At 43.0% G+C, this 23,402-nt stretch overlaps 2 protein-coding genes across 5 annotated transcripts in view; one reads left to right on the forward strand and one right to left on the reverse strand.

Annotated features, from left to right (window-relative positions):
- LOC146551319 (IQ motif and SEC7 domain-containing protein 2-like) overlaps positions 1-9,502 on the reverse strand; it is a 177,560-nt gene extending 168,058 nt beyond the window's left edge. For 2 of the 3 annotated variants that reach the window (XM_085258750.1, XM_085258751.1), the window contains exon 1: positions 9,150-9,502. The gene's annotated coding sequence lies outside the window, so the exon portion shown is untranslated. Of the gene's footprint in view, positions 1-5,828; positions 6,349-9,149 lie in introns of all 3 variants that reach the window. The other variant, XM_085258753.1, reaches the window with a different exon arrangement.
- A 5,121-nt stretch (positions 9,503-14,623) lies between these two features.
- LOC146551321 (uncharacterized) lies at positions 14,624-17,867 on the forward strand. 2 transcript variants are annotated; one of them, XM_085258798.1, is made up of 4 exons: positions 14,624-14,776; positions 15,645-15,697; positions 15,816-16,175; positions 16,295-17,867. In XM_085258798.1, the coding sequence occupies exons 2-4, from the start codon at positions 15,649-15,651 to the stop codon at positions 16,492-16,494; spliced, it is 609 nt and encodes a 202-aa protein (XP_085114924.1). In that variant the 5' UTR covers positions 14,624-14,776; positions 15,645-15,648; the 3' UTR covers positions 16,495-17,867. The 2 variants fall into 2 exon arrangements, with proteins under 2 accessions (XP_085114924.1, XP_085114925.1); XM_085258799.1 differs by having other exon boundaries at positions 16,298-17,867.
- The last annotated feature ends 5,535 nt before the right edge of the window (positions 17,868-23,402 follow it).

Genomic DNA, 23,402 nt, shown 5'->3' on the forward strand with positions numbered 1-23,402 from the left:
TGCATAATTCCCACCCAAACGCAGAGCTGATCCTAAACCTAACCCTAAGCCAAGGCTTTACCCTCACACAGCCTGAAGGCATGTGGGAACCAACAACATCCACACTGACGGTCTAACAGTGAAACCGGTCCTCAGAAGAACAGCTCTACATGCTCACACACGAGCGCTCAGCCTTCTGGTCTCTATTGCAGCGCGGCCAAACAGTTTCAGTTTTTATATCCCTTCCCATTAAGCACATTCAATTATTCATGGCTCACTAACTGACCACCATCCCTCTCTCTCTCTGCACATCACTGCTTTATGTCTGCTCCACACAGAGCGTTTGTGTGTAACTGTTCACTCACACTGAATAGGTTTTAAGTTTGTTCCTGCCAGTTATCAGCTTTGTTATGAAGCCGAACTTTGAGGACAAAAACTGACAGTGTTTCTGTCGATGACAAAGGAACTAAAGAGGAGTGAGTTAATGATGAACAACTGAATCATTAAACATTTCTTTACAAAGAAGTTGATGGTGGAATTGCACTTTAACCCTTTCTTGGCTGTTTGAGCGTCTAAACTGTTGAAGCCTTCGGCACTGGCTGGACAAAGGCTGCATCAGAAGACTTTAAGCTTACTGAAAGATCAGATGGTTTTACTCGTTTAATTAGCTACAGTGGGGCAAAAAAGTATTTAGTCAGCCACCGATTGTGCAAGTTCCCCCACCTAAAATGATGACAGAGGTCAGTAATTTGCACCAGAGGTACACTTCAACTGTGAGAGACAGAATGTGAAAAAAAATCCATGAATCCACATGGTAGGATTTGTAAAGAATTTATTCGTAAATCAGGGTGGAAAATAAGTATTTGGTCAATAACAAAAATACAACTCAATACTTTGTAACATAACCTTTGTTGGCAATAACAGAGGTCAAACGTTTCCTATAGGTCTTTACCAGGTTTGCACACACAGTAGCTGGTATTTTGGCCCATTCCTCCATGCAGATCTTCTCGAGAGCAGTGATGTTTTGGGGCTGTCGCCGAGCAACACGGACTTTCAACTCCCGCCACAGATTTTCTATGGGGTTGAGGTCTGGAGACTGGCTAGGCCACTCCAGGACTTTCAAATGCTTCTTACGGAGCCACTCCTTTGTTGCCCGGGCGGTGTGTTTTGGATCATTGTCATGTTGGAAGACCCAGCCTCGTTTCATCTTCAAAGTTCTCACTGATGGAAGGAGGTTTTGGCTCAAAATCTCACGATACATGGCCCCATTCATTCTGTCCTTAACACGGATCAGTCGTCCTGTCCCCTTGGCAGAAAAACAGCCCCATAGCATGATGTTTCCACCCCCATGCTTCACAGTAGGTATGGTGTTCTTGGGATGCAACTCAGTATTCTTCTTCCTCCAAACACGATGAGTTGAGTTTATACCAAAAAGTTCTACTTTGGTTTCATCTGACCACATGACATTCTCCCAATCCTCTGCTGTATCATCCATGTGCTCTCTGGCAAACTTCAGACGGGCCTGGACATGCACTGGCTTCAGCAGCGGAACACGTCTGGCACTGCGGGATTTGATTCCCTGCCGTTGTAGTGTGTTACTGATGGTGACCTTTGTTACTTTGGTCCCAGCTCTCTGCAGGTCATTCACCAGGTCCCCCCGTGTGGTTCTGGGATCTTTGCTCACCGTTCTCATGATCATTTTGACCCCACGGGATGAGATCTTGCGTGGAGCCCCAGATCGAGGGAGATTATCAGTGGTCTTGTATGTCTTCCATTTTCTGATGATTGCTCCCACAGTTGATTTTTTCACACCAAGCTGCTTGCCTATTGTAGATTCACTCTTCCCAGTCTGGTGCAGGTCTACAATACTTTTCCTGGTGTCCTTCGAAAGCTCTTTGGTCTTGGCCATGGCGGAGTTTGGAGTCTGACTGTTTGAGGCTGTGGACAGGTGTCTTTTATACAGATGATGAGTTCAAACAGGTGCCATTCATACAGGTAACGAGTGGGGGACAGAAAAGCGTCTTACAGGGGACGTTACAGGTCTGTGAGAGCCAGAGATTTTCCTTGTTTGAAGTGACCAAATACTTATTTTCCACCCTGATTTACCAATAAATTCTTTACAAATCCTACCATGTGGATTCATGGATTTTTTTTCACATTCTGTCTCTCACAGTTGAAGTGTACCTCTGGTGCAAATTACTGACCTCTGTCATCATTTTAAGTGGGGGAACTTGCACAATCGGTGGCTGACTAAATACTTTTTTGCCCCACTGTAACATAGGATAGCTGAAATGGCTAATTTCTTACTCTAACATATTAACAATCATCCTTAGTTAGCCCAGCGGATCCTCAAGCACATCCTTCTCTGATTGTCCATCAGAGGTTATAAGATGAATAAATGCTTACAAACTAACAACAAAAAAGTACAAGCAGTCTTCTTTTACACAGTGACTTCATTAACGGACCAATGATCAGATGTGCACAGCAGATCTGGTGTAAACAGTGTTGCATTTAGCAGATGAAGAACCAATCGTGTCCCTCGATGTAAACCAGCACAGGCCATCATTACTCACTTCAATCACAGTTTGCATCCATTTATTCCTCAGTCGCACTGGAACAATGCGACTGAGGAACAATCTGTGGATGCAGTGATAGCGCTGAATGTCTTTGTGTTTGGTGACTGACAAAGTAGTCATGGTAACCAATTGGTTGAGTACAGGTTAACCATCTAATTTTATTTTATTTATATGGCACCAAATCACAACAACAGCAACCCCGAGGTGCCTTTTATTGTAAAGACTAGGAGTGCAACGATACTCGTATCGATATTGAACCGTTCGATACAGTGCTTTAGGTTCGGTACGCATATGTATGGAACGATACAACATTTTTAATTTATTTTATCAACTTTCCTTCTGACGATGCTGTCTGTGTTGAGCGCTCAGTGGATCTGCGTTCGACTACTCCGCCTAGGCTGCACTGTCGAGCGCAGATCCACTGAGCGCTCAACACAGACAGCATCCTCAGAAGAAAAGTTGATAAAATAAATTAAAAATGTTGTATTGACAGAAGCTAAGCTTGTTGCAACATGGCAAATTGAACCTCCCCCACCCTCATTCAGATCTGGCCTTTGGAACCATCTTGGTTTTCATGTGACGTATGACCCTGAAGGTAAGCGCGTCATGGACTAAAGTAAAACAGTATGTTGGATGTGCCACGCAATGCTCAATTACATGGGTGGGAGCTAGTGTGTTAGCGCAGTTAGCTCGTTAACGTGTTGGCCGTCCAGCCCCACGCTCAGGGCGATCGGCGGTAGCTCGTTAACGGAGATTTGCCGTGTTGTGGCGTTAACGTCATTTCAACGAGATTAACCTGAAAGCACTAGTGGGAACACAACGAATATGACTGCACATTTACTCCGACATCATCCTAGTGCAAAGACAAGTGGACGCAGACAAAAACAACAAGCACGCATGCTACTAACTTTACCCGAGTCATTTAGACAGCCGTTAGCACATTTTATAAAAAAAATCTGGGGATGCATTTTCTGCATGTGTCTTGTTCTTTGACTCAAACCTCATACAGCAACTCAACCGTCACAGAAGCTTGAGAGATTTAGTGACTTCAAAAAACCAGCAGCACGTCTCCAAACACAACACGCGGTGGATAGCTTTTCTTCGTTCTTTGTTTATTATAACGTCTGTTTTCTCTGCACAGGAGCCAAGCTAAAACATGAGCAGCACAAACATTACAGGAGACCACATTACCTTTCCACATATTTCTCACACTGCCCCAAGTGGTGCTACACAGTTAAAACATCTAAGCATGGGTTTGCAAACGTCTGGTGGACACAACAAGAGAGGTAATCCATCCGCGGGAAAGATGCTGCACTATAGACCTGGATACAGTTTGACCATATTAAAGCAGAAAGCTGCAGAGGTGGACTTTGGATATACTGGACAAAGGACGTTTCAGATAGAGCTGCCAGGCAGGAGGAAAAAGAGGATCACAGGGAAGATTCATGGATGTCGTGCAGAGAGTTGGTATGACAGACGATGCTAGAGGATAGGATGAGTAGATGATCTGCTTTGGCAACCCGTAAAGGGAGAAGCTGAAAAAAGGAGGAGGAGGAAAAAACAAACAAACCTGGATACATAAGGTTCTCAGTCATCCCGGTCATCGTCGTCTAAGGAGCTTGGAAAGAAAAGCGTCTGGACTTCTTTAAGTGGCTTGAAGACGTTTCACCTCTCAGCTTCTTCAGTGTGTTGAAGAAGCTTCTCGGATGAGACACTTTTCTTTCCAAGCGCCTTACAATACCCAGATACAGTTTGTATTTTGAGTCTGGTGTAAGAGAGTGCACTAAGGTTTGTGTTACTTTTACTGTTGCAGCACTTGTTGTGTTTTAAACTGTGTTTTTCTGCGAATAACAAGGCAGGCTACGTGTCGTATGGGTGGTGCAGGCCTACTCATAACCAGCAGGAGGAGGATACACAGTTAGCACTGATGGTGGCACAATTACCCTGATTGTAGCTCTCCATGTTTCTGCAACGCAATTTAATGAAATTTATATAGCGCTGGTTTACAAGATGCTTCACAATGTAAGTCAAGAGCCGCGCACCATCACGACCTACGTGCTCGTTATAAATCTTTGCTGTAGGAGAATTTTTAACTATGTTGAGTCTCAACAAGTGGAAAAACAACCTGTTTTATTCGTGGACGGTGAACTACATGAACATACAGAAAAGTAATTCATTACATTTATTTTCTGAACAGCGTATCCATCACAGCGCAGCGGTGGGGCTGGGTGGTGTACACCTGCACAGGTTGCCAGCCTATCACAACACCTGGTATTTCCAGGCAGCCCCTCATCCAAGAACTAACCCGGCCTGGCACTGCGTCATCAGATGAAATCAGGGTGTTATGGTATCAGCTGCTCTGAATTTTATTTTTCCTGCCTTCACCATGGAGATCACAGGATTGGTTCAATTTGTTGGGTTTTCAGAAAGAATCTCAAAATGTTCAAGACTGACATAGACGACAGGTTTCTAGAAGTGAGGCTTTGCCTAAATTAGGATCAGAAATAGACCTTTATTGTTATTGTACATGTACAACAGAATTATGGGAAGTGGATTCAGGCATTTTTTCAAAATTTAACTTTTAATGGTCTTTATGGTCTAATCTGGATCCATTCATCCATCCATGGAGGAAATGCCTTGGTGGAGGTACGGTAGCCCAGCCTGATCTCGTTAAACTACAGTTTCTAAAATCGCTGATGAATTTTAAGTATTTCCATAAATCTTTGTTATTGTGCACTGGTTTCATGGGGAAATGCTTAAGAAATAGCAGAAAAACGGTCATTTACTGTGTGACATAATCCTATTTCTGAGTTCTAAATCTTACACTGAAATCAATCTTCACTCTTTGCTCTGCATGTGCACACAATTCATCGGTGTGTGGGCGGCCTGAACCCTTTTTCCTCTGATCTTTTACATAATGTCGATCTTATTTAACAGCAGCGGGACTATTTTAATTGGCCACTTTCAGTCATGTTATTTGCCACAAACACACAAGTTCTTACAACCCACACATTTCACATACAACAGCCTCATTCCACTTGCACGCGCACACACACGTGAAGCACATGCAAACATACACACGAACATGTGCAGCATATGCACAGTTAAAAAACAGGCTACACACACAATAATGGTCTGTGTGGCCTATATAGTCGACAGCTACATGCACATGACACACATATGACAGCGCACACTCACTGACACACACACACACACACACACACACACACACGATGCAGCACCCAGAAAAAACAAAACAAGAAGGAGTCTCACAGGTTTCAGCGGCTCCTGCAGAGGTGATGGAGGGATGAAGGTGGAGGAGGAGGGAGGATTATTGATCCAAGCTCATCCCTCTCTCCCCTCCTTCGCTGACGCTACTGTCACCATCATCTCTCTCAGAAAAAAAAAAAAAAAAAAAAGAAGTGCTGCTGATGCTCCGAGGTTTCGCTCTCTTCTTCTTCCTCTTCACCAGATTACGATCACTTCAATCCCTCCTTCTGTTCTCGCTCTCCGTCTTCACGTATTCCTCTGCTCGCCTCGCTGCTGCTGCTGCTGCTGCAGGCCGGATCCTCTCCTCTTCTTGCTGCCGAGTCAATCTTTTTCTAATTATCATTCCTCTGCGTCTGACAGCCGAGGGATCTGCTGCTGATCTCCCCTCTTCGTCCGCGTGAGCGTGTGAACAGACGAAGCTTTGGTTAATGTCACCGATGAAGTATTCGTTTCTTCTAATCCTCGGCTATGTTGCTGTAGAAAGAGGAGGAGGAAGGAGGGGGAGGTGTTGTGTCCAGAAAGGCTGCTTGGATGGATGGATGGATGGATGGATGGATGGATGGATGGATGGATGGAGGAGGTAGAAACCGTAGAGAGGGAGAAAGGAGGGAGGAAGAGTATGTGTAGGTGAGAGGGAAAATGTGCACCGTCAAACAGCGACACATGCAGAAAACACATCAGCTGCAAGCGCTGGTTTACCGCACGACCAGAATCATTGCACCGATATCACAGAGGGTGTTAGAGGCTGAATGCAGCTCTGTAGTTCCTGCATATTTTACTAATACCGTGACAGTGCTGTGGTCCAAGGACCAAGTGCAATAAAATCTATCCATCCTTGATAAGAATGCAAGGAATAAAAACTTAGCTGGTGGACCCAGGTGTGCTAAATTAACCTTTAGCATCTCATGCTTGACAGTTACATGTCAGAGTCAGGGCTTGTTCACATCTGTTCTTTTACAAGGAATTTTCACCTATTTGTTCCTTTTGACGGGATATTGTAGCCAAGAGCATGTTAAAGCCTTGATCTGATAGTTAGCATCTTTTAGTTTCTACAATAAGTCTAAAATTTAGCATGTGGCTAAAACACGAGCTAACCCTACATGGTTTACTTATGACCTGTTGTTGGTTAATGGTCTTGTTTTAGATTTATTATCTGGTGGTTATTTACTCACTGCAATAACAGGTCACTTTTAAAATGTCTGATATTTAACAACAGGTGTTTCTCTTGCCGACTGTGCATAAAATCACTTGTAGAAATGCCTTAAACCTGCATTCTGCCAGCAGGGGGCGACTCCTCTGCTGCACTGAACACACCCAGTGACCACTTTCCTGATGAGTTTATGGGCTACATCAGCAGTCCAACCTTTTTTGCACCACGGACCTGTTTATGTCCGACAATATTTTCACAGACCCGCCTTTAAGGTGTCGCGGATAAATACAACAAAATAAAACCAGTATCTGTACCGAAAAAAAGGAGATTTATTCATAACACACGGCAAAAGACCCAGGGAAACCAAATTAACGATATAAAAAACACAATAAAAACCCTGAAAACCATAAATTTCACACCCGAGCCTCAACTCTTGCGGCCTGTTACCAAACGACTCATGGACTGGTACCGGTTCATGGCCCGGGGTTGGAGACCGCTCTGCTAAATCACTAGTTTCAGGCTGCTAATGGTGCTCCTATTAGCGTGAGAAGGGCATATAAAGCAGCCCATTCTCATTGACAGCTCAGACTAAGTCTTCACAACAAAAATTCACTAACCATTGGGTAACGTCAACGTGTGTTCATCATTCATATACAGTCTATGTTTGTCTCTGTTATTATGTGTAGTGAAGGAACCATAAACACTGTGCTGGAGATATTAATCAGTAACTTGTGCATTAATGTCAGAGTAATTTTTGGCTTTTAATCTTTTTTTTTTATTGTTCCTTTTCCAGAGTGGAATGATTGTAGAGCGTACAACTGTCAAGCATGGTGGTAGTAGCATCAAGCTCCGGCTTTGCTGTCTGTGGTATTGGTGCATTAGACAAAGTGGACAGAATGATGAAATCACACAGTTAGGTGCTCCAACAGGACAATGATCCCAAACACACATCACAGCTGGATTTAAGTGTTCATTACCTCAGAATACAATTAATTTCAAACTTGCGAACCAAATTCATGCATTTTAAAGCCATTAAGGATGCATGCTGTACAACCATCTGATCGGTGAAAGGAACAGTTCAGCAAAACAGTCACGCCTATGATGACAGTATGTAAATGTGTATCTGCAACTCCAGTAAATACCAGCTAACAATAACATACAAAAACACTTTCTCTTATTGGCTTATCTAAGTGTTACCACTAATCTGGCAGCAAAGTCAATGAAAAACAGCCCACAGACACAAATCTGAGTTAACTGTAGGAACATGGAAACAAATGTGATGCGATTACTGTGTTTCCCACCTTCTGGAGCTGCAGCACATTTCTCACATTAGCCTCAAAACAGAACCTCATTCACAGTGTCTATGTCCATCCTTCATATACAGTCTGTGGTCTTTGATCCTTCTTCATATTTGGTTCGTGTGTCCTTGTGGTCTTTCATCTCTCATTACAGTCGACTTTTTCTCATTTTGGTCAGCAGCAGCCTCTGACCCCTCAGGCCTGCACCACGTTTCGGTTTTCACTAATCCTACCTTACATCAATAAATGACAGAAGCAGCACATAAGAGTTATGACATTAAATAATAACCTGAGATAAGAAGATTAGAGGTTCTTTAGCTCGGTGGCTGCAGTTAAGCTGCACTGGCACAGTTTGCGACATCTATAAAATCATATGTAATTTGAATGACAGGCCCACACTTAATAGCGCAGGGTCAGTTCACACGCATCACAGTGAGGATTTCACTGGACTCGTGTACAGGCTGATTCAGGCCTACAGGCTGCTGACATGATTCAGAGGATCGATACAGCGGATCGCAGATTCTGAGCGTCTCCGCGGAGATCAGGACAATGTTTTCGGTTATGGTCTCATTCTGCGCGCGCTGTTTTCACGCTATGTGACAGGAAAGCCAATTAACCGCCAGCGCTAATTAACGATGACAGCACGAGCGCTCAAACGTGACAGCAGAGCTGACAAAACTGTTTTTAATAAATCACCAAAATGAAAAGTTGACGCTCTCTGATGTCTGCGGTTATTCATACACGGCAGAAAATACGCGCGCGCGCACGCACGGTCCATCACAGCCGTTACACACACACACACACACACACACACACACACACACACACACACTCGCCTTTACGCAAAGGTTCATGAAGGACTTGGGAATAACTCACCTCGTCCTCTGTCCTCTGCTGTGAAATGAGAATAATCCCCATCTCACACACACAGACACACACTCTCTGTCACCGCGATCCGCTGCTGGGAGCTGTGGCCGCAGACGGAGCAAAAGATCCTCCACATCCAACAGGATGCACCACTCTGTCCGTAAAAGCAGGCGGAAGCATTAAGATAAGGCGGAGGCGCGCGCGCGCCTGCAGTTCCCGTGATGGCTGCTTGAGGTTGACTCCAAACTGAGTCCGTCTCCACAGACTCGTGTTAAACTGCACCTGAGGTTTTTTTAATGGCTCATACTGAATGCAGGGAATGCTTCAGCTTTGGCTGACTGGCTGCTTTGATTGTCCTCACATCCACTAACACAGGGGGTCCAACTCCAGGCCTCGAGCTCGCTGTCCTGCAGGTTTTACATGTGTCCTTGATCCAACACAGCTGATTAAATTACTGAATGGCTGGGTTACCATGGTAATATAGCTGGTGTCGGTCAATCAATAATTTTCACGTGATGTTAGACCTACAGGGACATGCACACTTGGAGGACAACACAATACTTTTGTCCTTTGCCAAACACAGACATCCTTTGAAAGTCATTGAGTTTAACTCAGTTGCAACATTTATTTAGAGCTGTCAGCAGGGCGTAGACTGTGGCACCAGCATGTCAGCCCTTCATGTTTTGAACTTCTGAGACATTAAGCTGAACATTAAGAACCAGGAGGGGGTGAAAACGCACCAGAGTGAGACCTCCTGTCTTTGTGACACTCTCTGATGGCTCGATTAATCAGTCCTGCATGCACCTCTGCTGCTGCACCTGCTGCAGCCCCTTCCTGCTCAGCTTCCGGCCCCTCTACCTCCTATTGGTGTGTTCCATCACCCATGCTACCATTCGGTCTACATTGTTTTTTAATGCACAGAAAGCATTTTAGTGGTGCACTGTTGGTGTCACAAATAAATGCTAATATTTAAACATCTTAAGGTTTAATATCATATTGCATCACCATTTGTCTTTGAGGTAGAGTGCATAGCTATATCCTGCTGCCAAATACTAATAACCATCATACATGACTTCTGTGCAGCTACAGTAACGTATAATAGAAAACATCAAGATTAAGATTTGTATTCTTTTACAGAATGCCCCCAGATGTGTTTTTCCACCAAAGGGGTAACTGTAACCAATAATCCAACTGAAACATCAATATGAAACTCTGTAGTCTGGATGGAAACAAGCAAACATTTGTTTTCTTCTGTAACGAGTTGTTACAACCGTTCACCTCACCATAATTTTGCTCTTCCATCCTCCATGTTTGGATCTTTTCATAACCCTCCTCCTCCTCTGTGTTCTGCTCTGCCTCCCTCCTACTCTCTCTGTAAAAGCTGATTGGAAAGAACATATTTCTCTATGGGAATCGATAGATTTGAGCACACGGACCAAACCGAGATCCAGCCTTACTGCATGTTTCCATGTTTCCAAAATTGTTTTCAAGGTCAGCGCAGAGAAAACAAGTTAAAAAAAGAATCTGACTTCTGTAGAGCTGCAGCTTCTCCAACAGTAAATCTACAGTCTGTCCTCTGAGAGCGCACACGTGTGGCATCATAGTGGTGTTTGAACAAAGACCTGCAGGAGTTCTACCAGCAAACGTTTCATATTTTACAAAAGATTGATAACAGTAGCATTTTGTGAATTATCACATTCTAGTGGGAAGAAAAACAGCACAAGATTGGTATCTTTCTTGTATCTGCGTATTTAACTGAAGCGAGGACCAGTACGAGCCAAACTAGCCCAGCACAAAAACTAGAAGCATCAGCAGCAAACACCGGGAACCTGACGTCCTCTCATCCAATCACGGTCTCAAACCAACGAGCGGCGGGCCGCAGCGCTAAAGTCGAGGCTTTGAAATGTGGAATCAATGGTCCACTTTCACTCTTGGCTGTGTCTCACAGAAACACCAGCGTCTTCTCTCAGTCTCATGACTTAATTCTTAAAGTCAAAAGCTTTTCCCTTTGCTCCTATGGAGATAGCTATGATTCACATTCCCAGTGTAAAGTGTTACAACAGCCTGTAAACATTCATACATGATGACTCTTTACAACAGCCGGTGCTCATGGTGGTGCTTAGCTCAGCGTCGCGGTGACTGACGCTGATAAACATCAGATATTCTGTAAGACTCGACATTAAATCGTTACTCAGATCAGTCTGAAAGTGTTTTTTTACTGTGATGAAATGAATGCCTGTCAAAAGCTTTGCCTACTACTATATATTTTATATGAATACCAGCTAGGCTTACTATGAACTCAAAGGAGCTTCATTATTATTATAACAACGATCATTATCAGTTTCATCCCTCAGAAACTCGGCGCTGCTCTCTGTCCTCCTCTGCACATATTTATAACAGCAGAGAGTTCAGCAAAGTATAATTAGTTGGAGTGATCAGTGGGAGGATGAGGTGTGTGCGTGGATTGTAATGCCATGATTTATACAGTTATGTTGTTGTGTGTGTAGGTGTGTAATGTGCTTATACGTTACAGTGTTTGCGTGTGCAGTGTCTTGAAGAGGCAGCAAAGGAGCATCAGAGCTGTGATTATCCCCGCGGCTAGCTTCAGTGTATACATGCATTTCTGTACAGATTGATGTTTGCACGGTTGACTCCGTGGGCGAATGTCAAATGAAGCTGTGTATATCGTGTGTGTACATATACACCGTCCGTACAGAAGAACAGCTACTACAGCTCTAAATATTTTCAACCTTTTGTCACATCAGCACATTTTTTGTGATTTTTTCAGTCCTAAAAAACTTGGATTGGTTACTTAAAGAGGTTTTTGAATAAGCAGCTTTCTGAGCCGACCTGTAACACAATCCAAGCTCCTCCTACCAGTCAACACTGAGTCAGTCCCCACAGACTCCCTGTTCAAACAGCCATCATTGCAGCAGAAATTAAGATGTTTACAGTCTGTTAGACATCTTTTCTTCTTCTTCTTTTGTCCCCAACTGCTGGTCGTGACTGTGGGTCCCGTAGGGTTTCTGTCTTGGTCAGCGATGCACTTCCAGGCCTTGTGATCTCTGGCCTTGACCTTTGCTTGCTCGAGGGTTAGACATCGTTGTTTAAGATAGTCTTCAGTTTGCTCGATCCAAGTCTTCTTGGGCACATCGCACTTGATTCTCCAGTGGGCGGGGCGCTGCTGCATCAGAAGGTAGCATAGCAGGCGATGGTTACTCATGTGGCAGACGTGGCCAAACCATTGCAGTCGTCGCTTCTGGATCAGCTCTTCCATCGAGGGCTGCTGGTGACATTGGCTACGTATCACGCTGTTGCTGAGACGGTCACGGAGAATCTGATGCAAACAGCACATTCTGGTCATTCCCGTCTCGACTGTAACATTTGAAACTCCCCGTGAGGATGTACAAAGTAAAACTACAAAAACTGTCTGTGTCCAACAAGTTTGCTTCGTGCCTGGTCTGAAGACTTCTGTCACTGTATTACCTGAACCTGTGAAGCAGGTCAGCCATGCACCATAAACCTTCATGATAATCTGCTCTTTAGAAGTCAGCTTTGTGAGTCCAGAAATCTAAAGAAAACAGGGTAACACCTTAATCTCTGATTGTGGTGCAGGCCCAATCTATTGCCAAGTAGTACATGAATGGTAACCCAAACACTCTTTGGTCCAAAAGCACACTGATGATAATTCTGTTTAAAACTCGAGGCTCGGTGAAGTCCAAGTCCAAAGAACTGAAATCCGCCTACACAGAGCCCAGATTCTGTGAACTGTGAGGCCATGAAAGACCTCAAGGTCACACACGCAACATTTTCTTTTGTTAAGGTTTGTTAAGGTTTAGTATTCTGAGCCACAGTCCATCATAAAACATACAACACTTCACACTGCAAATGTTTCAAGGTTAAATACGTTGTATAAAAGCTTGTAGCTTCATCCCCGCACACCTGTACTGTACATGTGAACATGCCTCTGTGTGTGCGGAGGCCGAGGCGTCCTCGCCTGCCCTCCGTGCTTTCAGATAAGTTGCTGCTGGTCCGTCACTTCTCTACTGTTTGCTAATACAGACCCACCTCTGAACCCTGATCAGTGTGTAGGCTGCAGATCTGCAGGCTGTGTGGGAGAGCAACACAGTGTGATCACACTCGACATCTGAGGCAAGATGCACAGCAGATATGCTATACAATGGTAATAATAGAGATCCAGCACTTCAACACGGTTAGAGGAAAACGCTTTTCAGGTTTCAGTCCCCTGAATGATTCTTTATTAAAAGTTCAGAATGAAACAAAACCCCAAAGAATTTTTAACTCTCATTTTTATGCTAAATGTATATATACCTGTGTGTGTGTGCGTGTGTGTGCGTGTGCGTGCGTGTGACCATAACTGAAAGCACCCAGCTGATCATCGTTGAGATGCTCGGCTCTCATATACATGAGCAGGAGAAGGAGACTAGAAGCCAAGATCAAGGCAGCATGAAGGGAAGTTGGTCGACTACTGCAGCTGCTGAAAGGTGCGATGAAGAAAGGGCAGCTGAAGAGTGCAACAATTATCTGATGTTATCCACTCTAGAATGAAATTTTGATAAAACACGGCAGCTAGCAACCAGCAACCAATCCAAAAGGCAATTTTTATTTCTTTCTTTTTGTCTTGTACAGCTGGTTGGCCAAAAGAGACGGTCGTCACTGACCGAATGAAATCAACTCCAGGCTTTTTGTTGTTGTTGATAAGATTAGCTTATGCTAGCTTACCTGCAAATATAAAATAATAAAATAAAATAAAAATAATAAAAAATAATAAAATAAAATAATAAAATATTGTTCCTAATAACACTTTACAGTATAAATGTTTGATGTTCTGTTGTTTGATTTTTGAATATTGATTACATCGATAGTTTTGTATTCTGGACACAAACTTCAAATATAGTTTTATTTTAAAAAAACCTCAGTACTTGTACATTATTTGTACATCGATCTCCTCACCACCCCATCTCACACAGGAGTGTGTGAAGTAGCCTCAGTTGTGATGTGCTGCCCTCTAGGGGACAACATTTTGAGCTGCACATTAAATAAACGGTTTATCCAAATACATCAGAGTCAAAATGAAGGAGTGAAGGAAACAAAACATACTTAATCAGAACTTTTGCAAATAAAAGAAAACTTCATCGCCAACTCTAAGAAAACTTTCTCAAAAACAAAAAGCACAGGAATGAGGAAAAACAGAGTGTGTGTGTGAGTGTGTGTACTTTAAACAGGACTGCAGAACCAAAGCCACGTGCACACCCCAACAAAGAAATAAGGAGGGGAAGACGAAGCGGAGAAGGCAGCTGTAGGGAGGGGGCAACACCCCACCCTTTTTGACCGAGGCCCAAAGAGGCCAAAGGACAGCAAGCCTCAGACCAGGAATAGAAGTGGGAGTGAATCTGCTCCACCAGTAATCAGAGCTCTGACCCCGAACTCACACACACACACACACACATGCACACATGCACACACGCGCAGTGAAGCAGTGGGGAAGAGGAGAAACAGGAGTTGGGTGAACCAAATAGTTGCTGGGTAGGTTTGAAATAACAGACAGGAGGAGGCAGCGGTTTGTTGTAGCGTCTGTGCAGAGTGAGTCGGTCTGTTCCCAGAAGACACACAAGGTAACGTATAAGAACTGACACTATTCTGTGGAAGCGGTCTAACTGATGATGGTTTATGTAATCTGCATGATTATGGAGTGAAAGACATAAGCAGACTGAAGCGCTCCTGTCTGTCTGTTGTTTTCTTGATTTCTTATTTCCCCCTCCCTGCTGAACCTTATTCAGGAAGTAACCTGTTACATCAGCTGTGAAATCCATCAGTCACAGCAGTTTTAGTTGTGTTACTGTGAGAGTCGAGTAGAACGTAGTATGTAACCCTCAAGTTACCAAACTCATATTTATAAATGCACATATTTTATATGATAGAAAGTTTAATGCCAGTAATTGCTGCTTTTATATATTTTTTCAAATCCAAAAACAAGTTAAAAATGTACAAACAGTTATTAAAACTTACTTCTTAAAAAACTAAATGAATTTGTTCAGAACATTTTCATTCAGAAAACTGATGCTCACAGCTGCTTATAGATAAAAACATTCACGAAAAAACGTGATTCTGTCCTTCGGTTCTGATGCTGAGCTGTTCTACATCTGAGGTTACGAAGCCTCAAAAATGGCAGATATGTTTGGACTCCCGAGCTCTTGAGCCTAAACTCGGGAGTCCGTAACTCAGAAAATATTCCTAACAGGAATCTTGCTAATAAACTAAACTTATTATTGTGATGTTTATTAATTAATTTAACATTTTACCTACTGTGAAAAAAACAAACATTTTCTTTGCCCCATTTCGCAGTTTTTATTCTTCTGCTGTAGATATAATTTATATGCATTTGGCCCCCACAAGCGGGCCCTCTGCTCTGAGGGACTGAGTGAGGAGAGGTTGTCTGGGTTTCATGTGTTCCTGCTGCTTCATCTCTGTCTCCTCCTACAGGAAGATGATCGACAGAGTCCTGCTGCCCATCATCCTCCTGCCCTGTGTCTGTGGTTGGTCTGAACCTTCTCTTCATCATCCATCATTTACAGAACCTCACTCACTGATTCGACTGCTTTAAGCTTTTTTCTGTTCTCAGCGTGGGCTCCTCTGGTTGTGTCTCCTCCACAGGATCGCTGATCGTGACGGTGTCACAGAGCTTCCATCAGGCGGAGGAGAACGACAGCATCACTCTGGAGTGGAACTTCACCACCAGAACGAACAGCTCGCCCAGTCTGCTTTCTGTCTTCTGTGACCTGATAGCCGATCAGGAGCTCTCAGTCCTGTATCGTGTGCAGGATGGCGTCGAGGTCTCAGAGCTTCAGGATAAACGGTTTGCAGGGCGAGTCTGGAGCGACAGCGATGCCCTCGCAGAAGGACGAATCGCGCTTCAGCTGTCTGGCCTGACGACTCACGACTCAGGTCTGTATGTGTGCAAAGTGAGCACGGATCACGGCTACGGCTCTGACAGCTGCCGGCTCAACGTCACCGGTAAATCTGTTCGGTAAAACCTTTCAAACATGTTTAACAATGCAGCGTCTTTAAAATCAAACGTGTTTCTTAATGGAGTTTTAAAATGACCATGAATGACATGCTGGGTCTTTCTACAGCAGCAGGGGACCTGACCCAACCTGAGACGTCAACCGCAGGACTGGTCGGCATCTTCGTGGGAATAGCTTTGATGGGAATGACGGTGCTGGTTCTGTTCTGCTATCTGTTCATTCACTCTCTGCTTAAAGAGCAGGATTACGACTCAGAGTCCAGTTACGAAGCTGAGAAAACTTTCAGTGCGTCAGACGGATCACTTTAAAATGAGTCCGTTTGGTTTCTCGGTGCAGGGAGGATGTGTGCACGGGTGTGCTTATGGCTGCCCCGGCGTCAGGAGCCATTTCCGTAGACGAACCTCACCCCTCATTAGCTCGTGAAGGCTGCCGTTGGTCAGAAAATAAAGCCAAACAGATAAAAACTATTTTGGATCAAACTTATTCAGCTGTGATGCAAACCTGATGCAGAGGAGAAAGGAAAGGGAGACATTTCTCACTCGTCTCACAGCAGATTGCATGAAAATAGCAGCAACTTCAATGAAGACAGCAAAAGGTGAAAACGTGCAGCTCAGTGCTTCCTCATATGAAATATAAGAAAAGCTGTTTATAAACAGGCAAAAATAGAACATGTGAAACAGGTTTAGTGGAAAAAGATTAGCAGAGGCAGAAATGGTCATACACAGGCATGAATGGTTGACAGTAGCGTCATTTATTTTGCTGGAATAACTCAAACAGGTCAGGTCAGTAGCAGTGTGCTCATTTCACCAGCAGATGGCAGTGCTTACATTACACGTGGAGCTCATAACGTGACTCTTATCATTTTTGGTCATTTTCATAACCTTTAACAGCTTTAATATGAAATTTACATTTCATGAAACTAAAAAGAAACAATGGATAAAAAAGACAGTTATTTTTAACCTGTTTCACTGACAGTTCATTTACAGTTTCAGCTCAGTCAGGATGTTTTGCACGAGCAGTGATGGAGGACGGTGTACCTGTGAGGGAGGTTTATCCAGCTCATGTTTATGGTCGGACGAACACAGAGGAGATTTCTTAGCCTTGTAGATCCATAAAAGAGATTATTATCAGTAGATCTCCACAGATTTTGACAAATGCTTCAAATGACGGATTCCAAGATAATTTCAAAATAATTCTCTTCGCTGCCTTTTAAAACTTCATTATCCTCACAGCTCTCACAGTGATTACACAGACTCTGCTCTGCCGTACTGCTTGCTGAAAAAGCAGTCCAGGTTCAGAGGTGTGTGTACGTGTTTAGACATCTTTGTGAGGACAGAAAGTTTGCCATGCCACTATACTTGTGGGGACCAACAGTCACTCCCCATGAGTTTAAAGACATGTTTGAGGCTCAAAGTGTGGTTTTAGTGTCAGGGTCACAGTTAGGCTATGGTTAGGTTTAGGCTCAGCGTTAGTTCATGTTTGATGGTTTGGTTAAGCTGCAAGAGAAAACATTATTTCAATTAATGTCCTCACTACGATGTGAAAACGAGTGTGTGTGTGTGTGTGTGTGTGTGTGTGTGTGTGTGTATATATTGTGACTTCCAGTCATCAGCTGCAGTGCTGAAAGTATAAAAGGCAAAAGGTTCTTTTATAAACAATAAACTTGATTTTTTAAATTGTCCTCACATCTCTGAAGTGATTTTTTTTACAGTTGCCTGAAAATGGAGGTGCAGTTCCTCTAATGGCCACTCGAGGTTGAATCTAGAAGTGAGTCAGTCCCCACAGACGTCCATGTTAAAACGTTCATCAGAAATAAACATGTTTACAGCCTGCCACAAAAAAGTACAACTGTACATCTCTTTATGTTCTTTACCCTCTGTGTAACTCTTTATTGACTCAAGGTTCGACATAGGCGGGAGTAGCAGCTGGCAGTCTGCTGAGGCCTCACCTCACCTCACCAGACCTCTGCAAAGGATTTGGCTCCAAAAATAAAGACATTTGCAGTCAAAATAGAATAGAATAAAATAGAATGTCTTTATTGTCATTGTCACAGGTACAACGAAATTGAAAGTGGTCTCTGATCCATGCATCATCCAAAAAATTAAAATGCTTCAAATGTGGACGTTGCTATGGCCATGCCGTCTTTTATATACAGTCAATGTTTTTTCCAACTTTTTTTTTTTTTTTTTTTTTTCTTCGCCTGTCCCATTTGGTTCTTTAGCCATCAGAATTGTTGTCTGAAGACCAACAAGGATACCCAATGGATTTACTTTGCCAAATGGATCATCGTGGCATTGCCGTATTGGTCCATTTGGTCGATCTTTGTTTTTATTATTTATTATATACAGTCAATGTTTTTTTCCAACTTTTATTGTGTTGCTGCAGTTATTTCTTTTCTTTTTAATCTACAGTGCTTAAACTGCAGTAAGCAGTTTAAGTGTTCAAAAATGTGCGATCATATTTCTGAGCACATCTCTCAGCTCTTGATTGGAATCAAACGGTGACCTTTCCTCTGCACACACCGTCAGGCCCAGTGAATGTGATGTAAATTAAAATTCCTTGTGACAGAGAGGGAGAGGTCGAAGCTATTGACCAGTTTGACCTCCTCCGGCCTCTCGTGGTCCCTGCTGATCAGTTAATGTAGCCTCCCTCTCACAGCAGGGTGGACACAACCGGTCAAATCGATGATGTGAGTCTTTCTGCGAGACGACGGCAGCATGAAAGCGCCACTGAAACATCCACACATTCAGTCCACGGCGTCTCCAGGTCCCGCTGTGCTGTTGCTGGTTTCAGAGGACAGCTGAGACGAAAGCCAGAGCACCAACTGTCTTCACCGAGCTGAAGAAAGAGCAACACAGATGAAAATAGAACTCATCGAATATATGGAAACAGCGAGGAGCTGAAAGATGTCATGTGATGAATTTGTTCAAAAAGAAATACATTAATTATGATCAAGTCAAAATGACTTCTTTTAATAAGTAGAAAAATATATGAATAAGACAGAATGAAGAACTCAGAGGGGCTTAATGAGGCCGTACAGCAAATTAAGAGCAGATTAGGAGAATATCAGAGGAAGTGGAGACGATTAAATGAATTCTTTTGTCTGTTTTAATGTTCAATAGGCCACAATTATTTTCTTTTTCTTTTTCCATGGCTGGTTTTGATGAGTTAACCTGGAATATAAAATCAAGCAGCAACCGTCAGAGCTTAAAATGCTGTGGAAAACCAAAACCTGCAGTTCCCTCGATGACCACTGGAGGCTGGCTCCTACAGTGAGGCAGTTTCTGCTCCTCCTATGAGCTGTGTGACGTATTCATACATTAATGGACGCACTGGGGGCCATTTTTTATATCTTGCTCAAGGACACGTCAACAGTAATAGCACACATGAGGGAAAACATGACATTTTAATTAATTTAATAAAAGACAAATTCAGCAACAAATCTGCTCTGTTATGCTGCAGAGAACATTTTGGATTTTTTACAATCTGAAAAAAATGTTTTTAAATTTTGCTTGTGTTGCTGTTTTTTTTTACCTGTCCATGAAAATGTTGGTTTAACTGCTCTGAAACCGACTGAAATACGTGTTCAAAACATTTTTATTGAATAAACAGGAGGAGCCGGCCTCAGCGAGCCACTTTCTAAAACTGAATAAAAGTGTGTTCAGTTATTTTAGAACCACATGGTGACATTCAGCTCTCTCTGTGCTCAGGTGTGATAGAGCATCAATCAGTGCGGTCGCTGTTTGATCACACACTCATTAACCTGCAGGTTAAACCATCGGCAGGCTGGGTGTTCTGTCCAGCAGGATAATGAACTCTTTCATCATCAGAAAGGCTGCTGCAGCATGCACATCTGCATGTTTTTGATCATAATGGAAAATCATGCTCTGTGTGAAAAACTAAGAATATTGAAAAATATTAAATATGCTCCAGGATGACCAACAGTGAATATGTCCAAGTCTGGTATCAACCAGCATCTATTAAAAACACATCAGCACAACATATGACACGGCTCTGCAGTGTAGGCCTCGCACTGTGCTGCCAAAAGAGTGAACGTCACGTGGATTAATCCATAAGGTTTAATATGATGTTGAGCCTTTGCAGCTATAACAGCTTCAGCTCTTCTGAGCTTCAGCTTTAGGAGTTTTATGGGAATTTCCACCATTCCTCCAGAAGAACAGTTGTGAGGTCAGACCTGATGCTGGACAAGAAGGCGTGGCCTGTCTCCACTGCTCTACACCTCTTCACCTGAAGCTTTGCACTTGGTGATGTAAAGCTTGGATGCAGCTGCTCAGCGATGGAAACCCGCTCCATGAAGCTCTCTATGCGCTGTTCTCCAGCTAATCTGACAGTCACATGAAGTTTGGAGGTCTGTGGTGACTGACTGCAGGAAGCTGGCGACCTCTGCACACTCTGTGTCTCAGCATCTGCTCACCCTGCTCTGTGATTTGACTTTGCCACTGAGTTGCTGTTGGTCCCAATTAGTCTCACAGTGTTATTATACTGAATGAATTCTAAAACCACAGGTGTCTGTGGAATATTTAGTATTGTGGAAATTTCATGACTGGGCATCCTGTGACAGTTCCACGCTGAGATACTCTGAACTCCTCACCAGTGTTGGTCAAGTTACTTGAAAAAAGTAATCAGTAACTAATTACTGATAACTTCCCCAAAAATGTAATCCCGTTACTTTACTGATTACTTATTTTCAAAAGTAATTAATTACTTAGTTACTTAGTTACTTTTTAAAAACACGATTTACAACCTGAAGAGGTGATAAAGCGATAGATCTAACGGTAATCTAATTACCGTTTTTGCAATAGTAATCCCTTACTTTACTCATTACTTGGAAAAAAGTAATCAGATTACAGTAACGCGTTACGCGTTACTGCCCATCTCTGCTCCTCACAGCGTCGCATTCTTTCACAACACCTGTGGGAGTGACGGGAACACCTGATTTCAATGATTTGAATGGATGAGTGAATACTTTTGGAAGCAAATGCAAAAATGAAGACCAAGCAAATAAAAAAAGTAATCCACAGATAGAACCTTGAAGTCCTCACAGCAGGTCAGACAGAGTTATATTCTCAGTGCATCCTCTGACTTTCTCCTCATTATTTCACTGCATGGTTTTTATTTAGAAAGTGTAAAATTATGATATTATTTTATGCCATGTTATACCCCTAATTAAAGATTGTGAATTATTATGTAGTTTTGGTTTGCATTGTTCTCCTGAATTGGAAGAAGCTGATAACTATTGCATTAGTTAAACTGATTTGCATTACATTAAATTGCTGACTTGTTGTGAATGAATGATATTGTTTTATGATGCATTATATTGCTGAGTTATAAGAAATACTGTTCGCAGAAGGTTATTGTCTTATTTGTCTGATTAGAAGAGAACAGAGTGTGCTGGAGTTTTCTGCCCCATTTCAGCAGGAGCAGATAAACAGGGAGCCAAGGTCGTAGCTCAGGCGCTGTGTGAGAGAGAGCATGTGAATGTTTAGGCTTTTTATGATAAGGTGGAGGCACCAGAGGTTATAAAAGTTTGAGCAATGCTCCACCATTTTGAGATTTTGAGGCTGTCTGCATCAGTGTCCATCTCCCACGTGTGTGATCATTAAATCATCGTTTGACTCAACCCGGCCGGACCAGTGTTGTTATTGTGGTTTTTCTCTTGTCTCCATCCCCAATATTTTGAACCATAACAGCTTGGGGGCTCGTCCTGTGGTATTGGGGTGGAATTTAAAAGTTTGGACGGTCCGAGGTTGTCGAACGGACAGGCACGAGCCAGTGGTCTGATGTGAGTGGACAAAAGCCGGCTTATCTAAAGGTAAGGCACTACCTGTTGAATTATTTCCAAAATGTGCCAAATTGGATATGACTAAATTAAAGTCTACTCACTGAAATTACTGGTAGAGTGTCTGTTTTGATTTTGATGAGAATCACCGTGTGGTATGCAGTTAAAGTTGCTTAAGAGTATTTAATGAAGTTGAAGAAATATGAAACTGTTCCCAGAAGTAACAGAGACTGTTTAATTGGTCGTAAAAAAGTTATCTTTCTTCGGTGAGACCCGTTATGGTAAAATTTCTCAAAATCGGTTAGGTGAAAATTATTATAGGACGGCAGCCCAGAAGTCTGCTAAGAAGCACATAGCCCGGGGGTTACGCCCCCTCCTGGCCGTGGACGCGCGGTCTTGACCTGTCGGCGAACAGGGGTAGTTCAGTTTGGCTTTAACTGTGGGGTACAGGGCATCCCGAAATAAGCTAGGAGTTAGAATCTCCTCACCGTTTTAAATGGTGTCATGTGCTTGTTTGGACAAAGTTAAATTGAGTTAGGGATTTAGAAGTTAGGTCAGAAACTGTTCCCAGAAGTAACAGATACTGTTTGATTGATTACAAAAAAGTTGGACTTTCTTCGGTGAGACCCGTTATTTTAAATTTGTCGAAATTTGTTAGGTGCTGAATCTGTCAGGCCTGTCAGTGATTGTAAATATAAGACGTCTTTGTAATATAAAATAGAAGAGTTTCGTCTGAGCTTTGTGTGACCCTGTGTGTGACGACAGCGCACTGCAGCGCTGCGAGCTATTTTTAGACGGTGTGTGAACATGCAAATGAGCTGTGACGCGCACAGAGGACTTTGCTTCCTGTTTAGCGTGTTTTTGAGTTTTATAATTTTGATTTGCAAACAATGATACATGCCTGTAAGTAAAACGCTGATTTTGCTGATTATGATACTACAAATAAGGTGTTGAATGACTAGGGTGTGAATGATGTTGGAGTTTAAAGCGGAAACTCAGAGAGGAGTGTGTTGGGAGACTGGCATGTAGTCTGCAGTGCAAAGGTGGGCGTCTTGCCTGCTAGTCTATTTAACAGTGATGAAAATGATATTAAATAAATCTCTCAGTGTGTTGATACAGGTGGCTATGGGGCTGGACCAACTGCCCCCACAAGCACGGCGGCCGAAGCAAAATTATAGTAATGGACACAAAATCAGCAAGAATCAGCAGCTGTGGAAAAGACAGCAGCTAGCAGAGAATTAAAGGAGAAATTAAGAGAAGTTTTACACATAAAATTGCGGCCAACAGACTTGTGGAGGTTGGGAAGGCGCCTGGAGCATCACAACAAGAAGGTGAAACAAAAACACACACAAGCAGAGAAATGTGAGAGAGAGGCACGTGCTAGAGAAATGCCTCGTTTGAGAAAAAACGTTAAAT

The sequence above is a fragment of the Mchenga conophoros genome, linkage group LG20 (assembly GCF_057382185.1).
Source record: "Mchenga conophoros isolate Kocher_MC1m ecotype Shallow Benthic linkage group LG20, M_conophoros_male_GT1.1, whole genome shotgun sequence".
In the NCBI taxonomy this organism is placed as follows: Eukaryota; Metazoa; Chordata; class Actinopteri; order Cichliformes; family Cichlidae; genus Mchenga; species Mchenga conophoros.

Excerpts from the sequence above, each read along its gene's own strand:
- LOC146551321 (XM_085258798.1), top strand. The coding sequence starts at position 15,649 with ATGATCGACAGAGTCCTGCTGCCCATCATCCTCCTGCCCTGTGTCTGT. Across the intron at positions 15,698-15,815 it reads CCTCCTGCCCTGTGTCTGTG|GATCGCTGATCGTGACGGTG; the intron begins GTTGGTCTGAAC and ends TCTCCTCCACAG. Across the intron at positions 16,176-16,294 it reads CTGCCGGCTCAACGTCACCG|CAGCAGGGGACCTGACCCAA; the intron begins GTAAATCTGTTC and ends GTCTTTCTACAG.